General features: G+C 35.0%; 1 protein-coding gene across 1 annotated transcript in view; it reads left to right on the top strand.

Annotated features, from left to right (window-relative positions):
* wasf1 (WASP family member 1) overlaps positions 1-14,876 on the top strand; it is a 61,589-nt gene extending 46,713 nt beyond the window's left edge. Inside the window, exons 6-10 of the mRNA XM_079375851.1 lie at positions 6,611-6,667; positions 8,749-8,906; positions 12,024-12,191; positions 13,145-13,698; positions 14,124-14,876. Of these exons, the coding sequence (XP_079231977.1) occupies positions 6,611-6,667; positions 8,749-8,906; positions 12,024-12,191; positions 13,145-13,698; positions 14,124-14,281 (1,095 nt within the window). The 3' untranslated portion in view covers positions 14,282-14,876. The remainder of the gene's footprint in view (positions 1-6,610; positions 6,668-8,748; positions 8,907-12,023; positions 12,192-13,144; positions 13,699-14,123) is intronic.
* The last annotated feature ends 742 nt before the right edge of the window (positions 14,877-15,618 follow it).

Below are 15,618 nucleotides of genomic sequence, written 5' to 3'. Positions count from 1 at the left end.
TCCACCACCATGAGCTCTTAGGGGCTCCGTAATAATTACACTGTAACACGGACACCTTAAAATACAGTGTAACCCAAAATTATTATTTTTTCTTTTTTATAGTCTTGTAATTCTGAGTTTGAGTTTAAATCTTGCAATTCTATGTTTATATCTTGCAGTTCTACTGTTTTTTCTTGTAATTCTGTTTGAGTTTAAATCTCGCAATTCTGAGTTTGTTTATACACTATATTGCCAAAAGTATTGGCACCCCCTTCTAATGAACATGTTTGACTACTTTAGTCATTTCTATGAGTACAAATCTTAATGTTTAAGTTTTAGGCTCAAGGTCTGCATATAAAGTCAGTGTTCAGTGTTCAGCTGGGATCAGGACTTGTCTTTCTGCAGACCAGTCCAGTTCTTCCACACTGACTCAATCAATCATGTCTTTTTGAACCGTGTCTTATACACAGAGACACTGTCATGTTAGAATAGAAGGGTTCTGTCCAAACTGTTGCTATAAAATTAGAAGCACACAATTCCCTAAAATATCATTATATGCTTCAACATTAAGATTTCTACTCATAGAAATTACTAAAGTAGTCAAACCTGTTCATTAGAAGGGGGTGAACCAATACTTTTGGCAATATAGTGTATTTCACAATTGAATGTAATTCTGTAATTACAGAGTTTGAGTTTAAATATCGCAATTCTACATCATATCATGCATTTTGTAATCAATCAGTACCAGGGTATAAATTAAACTGGCTCAATACTGCAGTGCTTTACTGTACTAGTCGCTTCCTAAACTCAAAACTAAAGTCAGACTGAGCATACACAAGTTTTCCCGAAATAACTTCTCTTCAGATGCCCTCTGTGTCTCTCACTGAGAAGTTGTGTGTGTTTGTGTGTGTGTGTGTGTGAGAGAGAGAGAGAGAGCGTGTGAGAGCGTTTGAGAGAGTGTGTGTATGTGTGAGTGTGTGTGTGTGAGAGAGAGCGTGTGTGAGTGTGTGTGTGTGCATGTGCGTGTGTGTGTGTGTGTGTGTGTGTGAGAGAGAGCGTGTGTGAGTGTGTGTGCACGTGCGTGTGTGTGTGTGTGTGTGTGTGTGAGAGAGAGAGAGAGAGCGTGTGAGAGCGTTTGAGAGAGTGTGTGTATGTGTGAGTGTGTGTGTGTGAGAGAGAGCGTGTGTGAGTGTGTGTGTGTGTGTGTGTATGTGTGTGTGAGAGAGAGAGCGTGTGTGAGTGTGTGTGTGTGTGTGTGTATGTGTGTGTGAGAGAGAGAGCGTGTGTGAGTGTGTGTGTGTGCATGTGCGTGTGCGTGTGTGTGTGTGTGTGTGTGTGTGAGAGAGAGAGCGTGTGTGAGTGTGTGTGTGTGTGTGTGTGTGTATGTGTGTGTGAGAGAGAGAGCGTGTGTGAGTGTGTGTGTGTGCATGTGCGTGTGTGTGTGTGTGTATGTGAGAGAGAGAGAGCGTGTGTGAGTGTGTGTGTGTGAGAGAGAGAGCGTGTGTGTGTGAGTGTGTGTGTGTGTGTGTGTGTGTGTGTGTGTATGTGTGTGTGAGAGAGAGAGCGTGTGTGAGTGTGTGTGTGTGAGAGAGAGAGCGTGTGTGAGTGTGTGTGTGTGTGTGTGTGTGTGTATGTGTGTGTGAGAGAGAGAGCATGTGAGAGCATTTGAGAGTGTGTGTGTGTGTCTCCTGGCCTGAACTCTGATCAGCAGCACGATTCGAGTTATTTCTGGTTGTTTCTGACTGCGCTTCAAGCTGATGGCTGCTGACAGTGTGTGTGTGTGTGTGTGTTTGATGTTCGTATCGCTCTGGTTGCTGGTGAAGCGCTCAGAGCAGCAGGAGTTTGTCTCCCGCAGAGATCATGGTGTGCGGCTTTGAAAGCCATGATACAAACACAGACGACACTCAAACACAACACTGAGCTCACTTTCATTTAAATGCATCAGAAGTACGGCATTATTATAAAAGCCCGATTCCACCACAGAATAAAATAATTAAAAAGGGTAAATGAGACTTTTATCTCACAAGTTGGACTTCTGGTTTCTCTGTGAAAAAAGTCAGAATTGCAAAATATAAAGAGAACTGTGAAATATAATATATTCTGCTGTTTTTTCTGACAATTATAAGTTTATTCTTGTAATTTTGACTTTGAGTTTATATCTCGCAATTCAAATTTCTTTCTTGTAATTCTGAGTCTGAATTTAAATCTCACAATTCTGAGTTTATATCTCGCAATTCTATGTTTTTATTTCCCAAATTCTATTTTTTTTCTAGTAATTCTGAGTTTGAGTTTATAACTGGAAATTTATATCTTACAATTATAATTTATATCTTACAATTATAATTTTTTTCTTGTAATTTTGAGTTTGAGTTTAAATCTCGCAATTCTAATTTTGAGTTTATATCCCGCAATTACGCATTTACATCTCGCAATTCTATTTGTTCTTGTAATTCTGAGTTTGACTTTATATCTTGCAATTCTATGATTTTTTCTAGTAATTCTGAGTTTGAGTTCATAACTGGCAATTTTAAATTTATATCTTACAATTATAATTTTTTTCTTGTAATTTTGAGTTTGACTTTATATCTCGCAATTCTACGTTTATATCTTGCAATTCTAAGTTTGCTTATATCTCGCAATTGTAACTTTTTATATCTCCCAATTTAATTTTTTTTTCTTGTAATTCTTAAGTTTGATTTTAAATCTCGCTATTCTAAATTTTAATTTATATCTAGCAATTCTACATTTATACCTCACAATTCTATTTTTTTCTTGTAATTCTGAGTTTGAGTTTATAACTGGAAATTTATATCTTACAATTATAATTTATATCTTACAATTATAATTTTTTTCTTGTAATTTTGAGTTTGAGTTTAAATCTCGCAATTCTAATTTTGAGTTTATATCCCGCAATTACGCATTTACATCTCGCAATTCTATTTGTTCTTGTAATTCTGAGTTTGACTTTATATCTTGCAATTCTATGATTTTTTCTAGAAATTCTGAGTTTGCTTATATCTCACAATTGTAACTTTTTATATCTCCCAATTTAATTTTTTTTTCTTGTAATTCTTAAGTTTGATTTTAAATCTCGCTATTCTAAATTTTAGTTTATATCTAGCAATTCTACATTTATACCTCACAATTCTATTTTTTTCTTGTAATTCTTAAGTTTGATTTTAAATCTCGCTATTCTAAATTTGAGTTTATATTTAGCAATTCTACATTTACACCACATAATTCTATTTTTTCTTGTAATTCTGAGTTCGAGTTTAAATCTCACTATTCAACGTTTATATTTTGCAATTCTAATTTTTTTTTCTTGTAATTCTGAGTTTGAGTTTATATCTCGCAATTCTACGTGTATATCTCGCAATTCAATTTTTTCTTTCAGACAAATTGACTTCTGAGAAAAAAGCCCAGTAATCTCGTACGAGTCTCCTCTAGAGTTTCAGAAGAGATCTCAACTATGTCTCAAACTGAGCTCAGATTAGCTGAAGATACCAAAGTCAGAAATAAAAAGTCAGAGATCTCAGTATGAACTCAAAACAGTTCTCACTGAATTCTTTCAAGCTAATAATTGTAAAGCTATATGACAATAAGGCACTATTTCTCAAGAAATTTTAGGAGAATCATCTGAGACAAATACATGAAATGCACCATGAAGTCGGCCAGTTTGTAGCATCCAGTACCAGTGATGATGCCAGTTTCCCACTCCGTTACCATGGTGATGCCATCTTTAACACACTCAGAACTGAGTGCAAGGACAATAATAGATGCATTGATATTCAGACAGCTGCCTGTCAGGAGAGAGTCGACTACACGGACATGATCACTCAAAATAAAACAAAAATGCAATATGGCTTTGTGCGATTATCAAGTGGCAAAGGCTGCGATTTAATTAAATAAATACATGCACTGTGTGTTTCAGAGAGAAACGCAGCACTATGTTCATTTACACAGGAGCAGCTCATGATCCGTCTGTGTTTACAAAGTCACTTTAACCTGCAATTAGGAATAAAACATTATTTCATTATTTATTCTCTTAAATATTTGTTTTTCTACAGTAGTGATGTGATTATTATTGCTAAAATTATTAATCATATTAAGAAATACTACTACTGTAATGTTCTAGATTTTTTATTAATGATAATTATAATAAAAACAACTTAAAATTGTTATTATTATATTTTTCTTAAATATTAATTTTTACAGTAGTGATATTACTATTATTGCTAAAAAAATCATAATAAGAAATATTACTACTGTAATGTTTCTTGGTTTGTTTAATATTTTTATAAATAATAATCATAATAAAACAACTGCCTTAAATTTGTAAGTATAATAAAATAAATAAATATTAATGGGTCAGGTTTTGGTTTCCTGTGGTTTATCGTCAAAATAAAATAGTGTTGATTTAACGTTTGAAATTTTTAAATAAATATTAGTATTGTAATTTCACAGTGGTACTGTAAAATAAAACTATTAGTTATTATTATTATTAGACTTTTCTTTAATTAACTTTAGTGCTGTCAAATGATTAATCTCGAATTAATCCAGAATAAAAGTTTTTGTTTACATAACATGTGTGTGTGCTGTGTATATTTATTATGAATATATAAATACAAACACATGAATGTATATATTTAAGAAAAATATGTTATATAAAAATAAGAATATAAATGTATATACATGTAAATATTTTCAAAATATATACATGCATGTGTTTGTATTTATATATACATAATAAATATACACAGCACACACATATATATATTATATAAACAAACTTTTATTTTGGATACGATTAATCGTTTGACAGCACTAATTCATTTTCTTTAATTATTTAATTGTATTTTTAACTGTAAAATATTAAGAAATATTAAAATATTAATATTACAGTAGTTATGATTAACCATAAAAAATGTTTCTTATTTAGTTTAATATTTTTATTAATAAAAATCATAATAAAAACAACTTAACTTAAAAACTGCCTTAAATTGACATATAATCAAATTTATAAATATTTATAGATTTAGAAAAGAAAAGCATTAATGGTCAGGTATTGCACAGCTGTGTAAACTTTGGGAAAAACATATGTTGCCATGACTTACCAATCATATGGTTTTTACACACACACACACACACACACACACACACACACATGCACACACATGCACACACACACACACACACACACACACGCACGCACACACACACACACACACACACGCACACACACAGACGTTTCACTATCCTTGTGGGGACTCTCATAGGCGTAATGGTTTTCTACTGTACAGACCGTATATTCTATTGCCCTACACCTAAACTTAGCCCTCACAGGAGACTGTGCATTTTCACATTTTCAAAAAACGTAATTCTGTGTGAAGAATAAATACAGAATAAATGGTCAGGATTTACTTTGCAACAATTTTCACTCAGAAATTGCTAAATTTGTAAATTTCCCAATTAATTCCAAAGAAATGGCAATACATTTAATTAAACAAAATTATCACATAGAAAACCTGCGTTGTATTTTCTTGTACAAAATACTCCAATAATCATAGTTTTTTAATTTATAACTTTGAAAAATCATTTTGTCCTTGATGTTTGATTCTTAACGTTATAAGAACGTTATTTAAACGTTCACACAACGTTCCTGTAACAATGCTCTCAATTTGTATGTTACAAATGTAACATTTTAGGAACATTGTGTTGAATGTGTAAAATACTCTATCTAGGCTTCACTGTCTACATGATATGAACGTTTCTTCCACATTTACCAGAACGTTCTTTTAACGTTGCACTCAGAAGTCGTGGCCTAATGGTTAGAGAGTTGGACTCGTAATCCAAAGGTTGTGGGTTCGAGTCTCGGGCCGGCAGGGATTGTAGGTGGGGGGGAGTGAATGTCCAGCGCTCTCTCCACCCTCAATACCACGACTGAGGTGCCCTTGAGCAAGGCACCGAACCCCCAACTGCTCCCCGGGCGCTGCAGCATAAATGCTACGGGCGCCGCTGCTCCGGGTGTGTGTTCACGGTGTGTGTGTGTTCACTGCTTCGGGTGTGTGTGTGTGTGTGTTCACTGCTGTGTGTGTGTATGTTGGATGGGTTAAATGCAGAGCACAAATTCCGAGTATGGGTCACCAAACTTGGCTGTATGTCACTTCACTTCACTTCACTTCAGAACATTGAGAGAACATCTGTATCACCTTAAAGGGATATTTTACAATATTTATAAATAGAAAGAGTCAAAGATGTTTTTCTCCAAATGTATATACTTTTGTCTGTTATTCAACTCTATCTATCCATCCATCCATCCATCTATCTATCTATTATAATTCCCCCAACAAAATTTTTTTTACTTTTGTTTCCAAAAAATGTTTTTGCTTTTTTCTGCTTCCAATATTAATCAATTTTTCAATAATTTTATGGGTCAGGTATATATTACTTTTTAAGAATGCTAGCAATCAGCCGATACCAGTATGGTCAACGCTATATTGTGCATCTCTGTTTGTTTTTTTATTTGTTATTTTTCATGTGTGTTTGGTAGATATTTCTCTGGTGCAGTTCTATTGTGTTACGCTGTGTTAAATTGTGCCCTTGGTTCTTCTTTTGTCATTTTGTTTTGTAGTTGCAGGATCCCCACATGTATGATCAGGTCTATAAATATCTAGACCTTCCAGTGCAGGTATGTGAACATCAGAGCCGCTTCATTCTGACCTGCACCGGGAACCAAACAATCAATCACCGTACGGCACGCAGGCGCTCAGGCGCTGATGCTTCATCTGGAAAACCATGATTCTAGGATATATGATACTATTGTAGATTTTATTAATAATTTGAATTAGTTTTCAATTTAAAATATTTCCTTTAAATTTTTTTTAGCAAATTTTTTTTTGATTTTCCATTTTCATTTTATTTAAAGTTTTAATTTAGTTTAGTTTGTTTGCTGTTTTAATTTTGAGATTTTCCATTTTCATTTTAATTAGTTTCAGTATTTTATTTTAGTATTTTAGTTGTGTATTTTTGCCATTTTAGTTTTTATATTTTCCATTTCCATTTGAATTTTAGTTATATTTTTAACAATTTAGTTTTTTTTTCATTTTAAAGTTTTAGCAATTTAGTTGTTTTTACATTTTTTTTTCTATTTTCTATTTTCATTTTTGTTAAAATTGTAGTAATTTAATTGATTTTGCGGTTTTAATATATTTTGTTTTTACATTTTCAAGTTTTAGTAATTTTGTTACATATTTTCCATTTTACTTTTACTTCGTTTGAGTAATTTTATTGTCATTTTAATTATTGTTTCTATATAATTTTCATAAATTTTTATTTCAGTTGTAGTTATTTTAATGCAGTTATTTTACAATTTATTTTATTTCAAGTAACACAATTTTTTATGGTTTTATGCAGTCAGTGATCTTTGAATTATTGAATTGAATATATATAAATTTAATGCACAATAATTCAGTGTCTGTAATAAAATATTCCCTATCAGATATTTATTCACACAGAAGGTTAAAATGAAACTCAGTGTTTTCCAGATGATTCATCAGAGATCTCAGCGACGTGTGTGCATTTGGTTTGGCTGTTTTCTTTCACAAATTCTCTTCTTGATTTGGTTTAAGTCAAACGCAGAAACTCAAGCCATCCAGATTTGTTTGTTTCCTGTCTTTCTGACCTGTCCAGCTTTTCCACGTGTGTGTGTTGCTCTGCTTTGATTGATAATTTTCGCTCTGAATCAGACGTTCAGTGTGAATCAGGACTGAGTGTGGAAATGATTTGCTTTCATACTTTAAAATCTGATACAGCAGAACCTCCTCTAGCCTCTGAATCCACTCATATTTCAACACTAAAATGAACACAACATTTTATACATATATATATATATATATATATATATATATATATATATAATAATTTATACATACAATAATGATATATATTATATATTAATATATAACAATAATAATGCAATGAATAATTATATATTTTTGGTTGATTTTATACATTTATACATTTATTTTATCCCCAAATTTATTTAGTTATTTATTCCATGTACGGTATATGAATAATTTCATAATTGAATGATAAGGGGGAAAAACTTAATAAATAAATAATATAGATAATATATATATATAGAAATTACTAAAATAAACCTATATGCAATGACAAATTTGGTGTAAAATATCATGGCATTTCTCTCCAGATCATTAGATTCAATTTTCAGTCTTCTATGTGTTGTGGATGCTGTAATGTAAAAATGCACAAATTATAATAATTAATTAAATTTGGAGGTAAAATACATCAGAAAAAATCTAGTTAATTAAAAATATTATTTAATATTATAAATATAACAAAAATTCAAATGGAAAAGTAAAATGGAAATCTAAAAATGCACAAATTATAATAATTACCGTAATTAAATTTGGAGTTCAAATACATCACATGAAAAAATTAAAAAAAATTAAATGAAAATGGAAGATCTAAAAATAAAAAATTTATGGCAAAAACAGCTATATAACTAAACAGAAAAAAAAAAAAAAAAAAATGTGCACACTCATGTCTTGAGTGTGTGTTTGTGTGATTTTGTTCATATTTCTCCTGATATGTCAGATCTTATGAGTGAAATATGAACAGACCTGGTTTCTTCTCTGGCTGTGTTTCTCCTCGTGCTGCTAAACCTGCTTCTGCTTCACAGTAGAGACAAACTGAGCGATTGAGCTGCTGGAGACCAGACTAATGCTCCGTCTGTGTGTGTTCCTCCAGCAGAAGAACATCGACCGTCCTCAAGATCCGGAGAAGATCCCGCGAGCGCCTCACAACCGAAGGAAGGAGTGGGAGAAGATGGCTCTGGGAGCGGAGCTCGCCGGCGACGAGGACAAACACAGAGATGCCAACGGATCGGCAGCCTACCACGAGCACAGGCCAGTTTCTGGAGACCAATCCTCAAATAATGCTTTGGGCTAGAGCCCTGCACGGGCCTCAAATTTAGGGCCGGCCCAGGCCCGATACGCTCAGGCCTAGCCCGGCCCACGTCCGACAGCTTATCAGAATTACCGACCCGAGCCCGTCTGTTTTCCCTCTTCTCCTAAAACAGTTTATACTACTGTTTCGGCTATTAAAATAGTTCAGTTTTGTGTGTAATGGCAAACTTATTATATTTTGTTTCGTTTTTTTATTAAGTTAATTTAGAAAAACGTTTGGAGCATTTTTGTTCGTTAAATAGCCTATAAGTTTTAGTTTTTTTAAAGTAACGACCAAGCGGCCAGCGGCATGAGCTGATCATAGCCTATGTTTGATCAATTTAGCCTTCTCATATCATCACGACTTGCCTAAAATAACATCTATAGATATACTAAAACAGTTCAAGTATATAACAATGTTTAAACGTTAAACCTGCGCTAATATAATAATGTGCGCAGCGCGCTCTGCAGGACATGGAGGCACCAGCAAACACTTGCATTGTCTTCAGTGGAAACAAATTAAAATAGCCTACGCCGTCTTTTTTTTTTTTTTGATAAAGGTAAGAGTAATACATCATTGGGACCTGTAAAGGGTCTACTTGTATTTGTGTGCACTCACAATACCAACAAAAGGTAGTTCTTTTATAAAACAAAGAAAACAAACCTGATGTGCTTTCTGCCGTCTCGTCTTGAACAGGAGCTTCAGCAGAGAATACATGCCTCACAGACATGATACATATATCTATAGAAAGCTTTAAATTATCACTTAACGAAATAAAACAATCGAAAACAAAAACTCTTTTATTATAATTTAATCATAATCAATAAAGATGCATTTCTCTCTAAAGGCGCGTCTAATGAGGAGACGGCGAGTCAGGATCAGAAGCTTCATCCTTGAGACACAGACTCAGAAAACATTAGTTTATTAGTAAATAGTTCAAATATCTCCTTACTATTTCCTGCAGACACATTCATGGTTGTGTTTGCTGGGGTTTTGCAGCAAGCTTTAGTCTATTGTTTTGCATTGTTTTAAATATAAATATAAATATATAAATATATTGCGTGCATTTGAACGCAGAAGTATTCAGCTGCTGCTGCTGCGGGACACTAAACACCATCGAGCTGCTCTCAGTCGCGGCACGGTCTCCTGTTGTTTCCACCAGCGCGGCAATGTTTTTCATCACTAATCGATGGATGTCTACAATATAAAAATAAGGAGAAACCCAAAACAGGCCCGAGGCCCGGCCCGCGTCTGAACTATGACGTGAAAATTGGCCTGAAGCCCGGCCCTAGAGGCGTAAAAAAGTCGGGGCCCGTCGGGCCCGGGCCGAAATGCAGGACTCTACTTTGAGCTCAAATCCTGGGTTCCTACACATTTTCCATTTCATAAGTCCAGACTCAAATTTCCAAACCTCTTAGTAGATATTCAGAGCATATTTAACATAAAAGGTATATACAACTTTATTTTAGATATATAGTACTTTTTTTTTCATTGATTTTCTCGAAGTGACAACCGGCAGAGCCCCTAATTAAATAATAATAATAATAATAATAAAAACTGATTTTGCATGCACACAGAAAACTTTTTTGTGCCCTCGAGAAACTATTCACATGCACATGCATTTTTTGCATGCTTACGCATTACAATTCCTAGTTTTATTTAACCTACTTCCTTTGTGCATCACTGCCATCTTGCTATGAATAAAGCGACAGCATGGATGCACATGAATTAATAGAAATCTACTTGCTCAAAATTCGTCCTTTATGCAAAGATTAATGGTTTCTCGTGCACACATAAAAGTCTGTATATTTTTCATTTTTGCAAAAGGCTATGAAATGTCAAAAGTCGCATAATGAGAGATTTACAAGTAATTTTTAAAAGACTGGTCTTTTTTGTTTGTTTGTTTGTTTGTTTTGGAACTGTTTGATCATGGGTCTCATTTATATCAGTTTTTGAGCTGTCAAAATTACCTACAAATAATACTTTGTTCACTCAAAAACTGAGGTGCATGGGCTGAAATCAATGAGGCCAGTTCCAAAAAGAAATGCAATATTTGTGCTAATTGAAAGAAAACTATTTTACAAAAAGATAATAAAATAAAAAAAATATAATAAAATCCTCAAAAATGGTTCATGAGTAACACTTTACATGAGGTGTCATTTATTAATATTAACTAATGTATTAACTAACATGAACCAACAATGAACTGCATTTATTACACTATTTATTCATCTTTGTTAATGTTAGTTAATGAAAATACAGTTGTTCGTTGTTTATTCATGTTAGTTCCCAGTTCCCAGATGAATGTTATAATAAACTCAAACACACAACAACATGCAGAGATGGAGTTTGAGACGCTCCACATGTAAATTATCTACAGTTTGTGAGGAACAGCATTAACTGTGAACGGAGCCGCTCTGACACGCACGCACATAGCCTACACACATGTAAATTATTAAAGCACACATATTAAACCTGCATCGCATATATTTCATTGAATCGTAGTGTTTGTGAATTCTTAATAGCATTATGCTTTATTATGATTTTTAAATGGGTTTAATACGTGGAATGCGTCACTGATTATTCAACACGGGCAAAATGCAATCGAGGATTTTTTTAAATCGAATACTTCAACAGAATTGAGGAATCGTTGCAGCCCTAGTTTGAGGATGTGTTTTCTGTATGTTCTGTTTGACAAGCGTCTCTCTCTCTCTCTAGTAGATTACAGAAATATAAATGTCAATTAATGAATTTTATTGTTGGTCAAGCTAATTTAGCAATTTATATTTCTAGGAAAAATAAAATAGAACAGAGAAATGGACAGCACATTGTATCAGTTTTTAAAAATGTTTAAATCAAGAATTATTGTTGATTTTAATTATTGCAAATTGATGAATGCAATTAATGTTTTTAGGTTTGAATGGTGTTGTGATGTTGGGTTGTGTTATGTACTTAATGAGGAGTTGTATTAAACACGAGTTAAGATAGTAATATAATGGTTTGTGTTAATTGTTAAAATAACTGTTTTTAATAAAGCGATTGTAAAAATCAAACTCTCTCTCTCTGTCTCTCTGCAGGCAGTGCATCGATAATCTGGACGGGCCGTTCTCTCTGGCCGCGCTGCCGTACTCTCAGATGAACGAACTCCTGAACCGTACGGGAGAGAGAAACTACGGCCGCCCGCATGAGCCTCCACCACCACCACCAACCTACCCCCCCGACACCAAACCAGCCTCCGTTATCAGGTACACACACACACGCACACACACACATGCACTCACACACACACACGCACTCACACACTCGCGCACATACACGCACTCACACACACACACACACACGCATGCACACAAACACACTCGCATGCACGCACACACACACACACACACTCACACACACACACATGCACCCGCGCACACACACACACACACTCATGCACGCACACACACACTCATGCACACACATGCACTCACACACACACATGCACCCGCGCACACTCACGCGTACATGCACACACACACACACACACACACACACACACTCATGCACGCACACACACACACACTCATGCACACACTCATGCACGCACACACACACACTCATACACACGCACACGCACACACAAACACACACTCTCACTCACACACAATCGCACAAACACACACACTCACACACACGCGTGCGCACACACTCATATACAAATTTATTAAAAATGTAATCAAAATTATTATTATTTTATTTCATTAGAATATTTTCTACAATAAAGTGTTTACTGTTGCTTTAATATTTGTGAAAATACATTAAGATAGTATTTTATTATTGCAACTAAAAAGTGTATCATAATAATTAGAATTATCATTATAATGATCAGCTCAGCTCATCATTTGTTGTGTACTGTGAGCGTTAGTGAGTGTGAGTTAGTGTGTTTATAGTCTGTACTACAGGACGGATCTGCTGAAGCTTCAGATTCACTCAATAATCTTACTGAGGCTTTAATAAAATGCCTAGTTTTAATTAGATTACATTATCCAATTTTGAATTGGACTGAATTATTTTATCACTACTTTTTAGTACTGAGTTTAAGGGTGAATCCTGTGAAAACCTGTCCAGGTCACATTTCACACCAAAATCAAAAGAAACAGAAAAAGTTAAGTAATATTTGCATTGTGACAATTTTTTCCGTATTTCTGTCTCGCAGCTCCAGCTCAGGTTTCTCGGACAGCATCACGCAGTCTCCAGATCGCACACCTGTCTTCCTCAACTCCCATGCCCCGCCCCCGGCCCCTCCCCCTTTACCCCCGCCCCCTCCTCCCCTGTCAGCCAGCATATCAGGTTCAAGAATGCGCAGTTCAGCTCCGCCTCCGATCCCTCCCTTACCTTCCCAGCAGCCCCCGGCCATCCCCCCTCCCCCCGCCCCCCTCCAGATCGCCCCGGGCGTCCTGCACCTCGCCCCCCCTCCGGTGGCGCCGCCACTTCACTCCTCTCCTGCCCGCGGACAGCTGGACAAGACTCCGCCCACAGCCGGAGACGGAATGGTTTTGCCGCCGCCTCCCCCTCCTCCTCCTCTGCCCCTCCCAGGAAACAGAAGCTCCTCCCCCTGCTCATCCTCAGGCCCGCCCACCATGCCTTCCTTCCCATCAGGAGCGGTTTCGTCACCGCCCACTCACTCGGGTCACGATGTCAAGAGGTATCCATCCAACCTGCCGCCAATCAGCGACGCCCGCAGCGTTCTATTGGAGGCCATCCGTAAAGGTAGGCGGAGTTTTGCTCAAGTTCACTTAATATATGCAAATTAGGTATCAGTCCAAAATCTACACTAAAAATAGTTGCACAGCAATAAAGTAACAAATTAATATACTTTAAATGGCATTAATAAAATAATACAAATATGTTAAATAAATGAAAATATTAAATCAGTATAATTTAAAATATATAATTAAAAATGTAGATGCATCATAACTTCAGATTGTGAGTTCTAGAACAGGCAGCAAATTAAATATTTCATTTGCTTGATCTTATATGAACAGTAAATCACAGCGCTTGCAACGCCAAGGTCATGAGTTCGATTCCTAGGAAATGCAAGAAGTGATAACATACAAATGTGCAGCTTGAATGCACTGTCTATAAAATGCATAAATGCAAACATGAGCATAACAAGCTTTACCTCGGTGTCTCAGGGATCCAGCTGAGGAAGGTGGAGGAGCAGCGGGAGCAAGAGGCCAAACACGAGCGCGTGGGGAACGACGTGGCCACCATCCTCTCGCGCAGAATCGCCGTGGAGTACAGCGACTCCGAAGACGAATCTGAGTTCGACGAGGTCGACTGGATGGAATGAGAGAAAGACGAGATGAACATCACGGGATCAAGAGTTTCTAGGAAGGATGAAGGCCTCCTTCCCAATAAGAGTTTTCCCACAAACACTCTCCGATCAGTCGCAGTCCAATTCAGGAAACATCAGGACTGCAGCCGACTGTATTCCATGTTCCCAGAATGCTTTGCTTTAATGTTTTTTAACCACTTGTTGTGCAATTAATGAATGAAAATAACCATGTTGGGTTTTTTATCGGTCATATTTCTTTCATTTGAATTGGTCCATCGTTTATTCTCAATAGGAACAACAAAAGCGGTTGGTTTGTTGTTATAGTTCGGTGCGAGAGACGACAACAGCCTCTTCTGGTCACGACAGGAGCGTCTCAATGCGGCAGATCAAAAGTGTCATATCAGAATGTGACGGATGACTATTAAACTTTCTATATCATCTAAACCGTTCTTCCATTTCAGAGATGTGATGTGTGATGTCATTTTGTGCTTGTGATGGACAACGTCAAAGGAAAAAAATGAAGGAACGCTTTTATTAGCTTGTCAAGACGACTTAAAATACATGATTAATCTCTTGTCCAGGTTATATTTCACCTCACAATGAAAAATGTACAAAAAAAAACAAAAAAACGTAATTTCCCATTAAGAAAATTTATTTTATTTTATTAGAATTTTTTTGCATTGTGATCTTGCATTTTGTTGTACATATATATATATATATATATATATATATATATATATATGTGTGTGTTTGTGTGTATATAATTTATTAATTAATTTAGAGGAAAAAATGTGCTGAAATAATATATTAAAATATATATTAAATATTCTATAATATATAAACACAAACACAAATATATAGGTTATATTCTATAAATATAATTTTTTTAAAATTGTATAAATAATTTTTTAAATATTTCAAATAATTTTTCCTCCTGATTACTAAATACATTTTTTTTTAGATATAATCATTAATTCTAAAATGGGCATTTAGCTCTAAAATGGGCTTAATTATCTTTTTCTTTCTTTTTTTTTAATGATATTTTTTTCTAAATTATTTCTTTGATTTTGGGGTGAAATGTGACGTTTTCATGAGATTCATACATTGAAATGTTGACATAAAGATCATATAAAAAACATTGTGGCCTTTTTCTGAGGTCTATAAATTGTAATTTACTGCATTTCTCAATTTATGAACAAAATAAAATTGTAGTAATTGTTTGCCAAAACGTGAGAACAGACCTAGTCATATTTCAAAGCAGACTTTGTGAGTGAACAAGAGATGAAAGTAAACGCTGTTGGGACTGAACGCTGGTTTCTCTTTCTTAGGCCTTATGGTTTGTATAAATGTTG

This window comes from Barbus barbus, assembly GCF_936440315.1.
Source record: "Barbus barbus genome assembly, chromosome: 24".
NCBI classification, from domain to species: Eukaryota; Metazoa; Chordata; class Actinopteri; order Cypriniformes; family Cyprinidae; genus Barbus; species Barbus barbus.
Note: the sequence above shows the minus strand (reverse complement) of the source record. Positions and strands in the feature narration are given on the sequence as shown.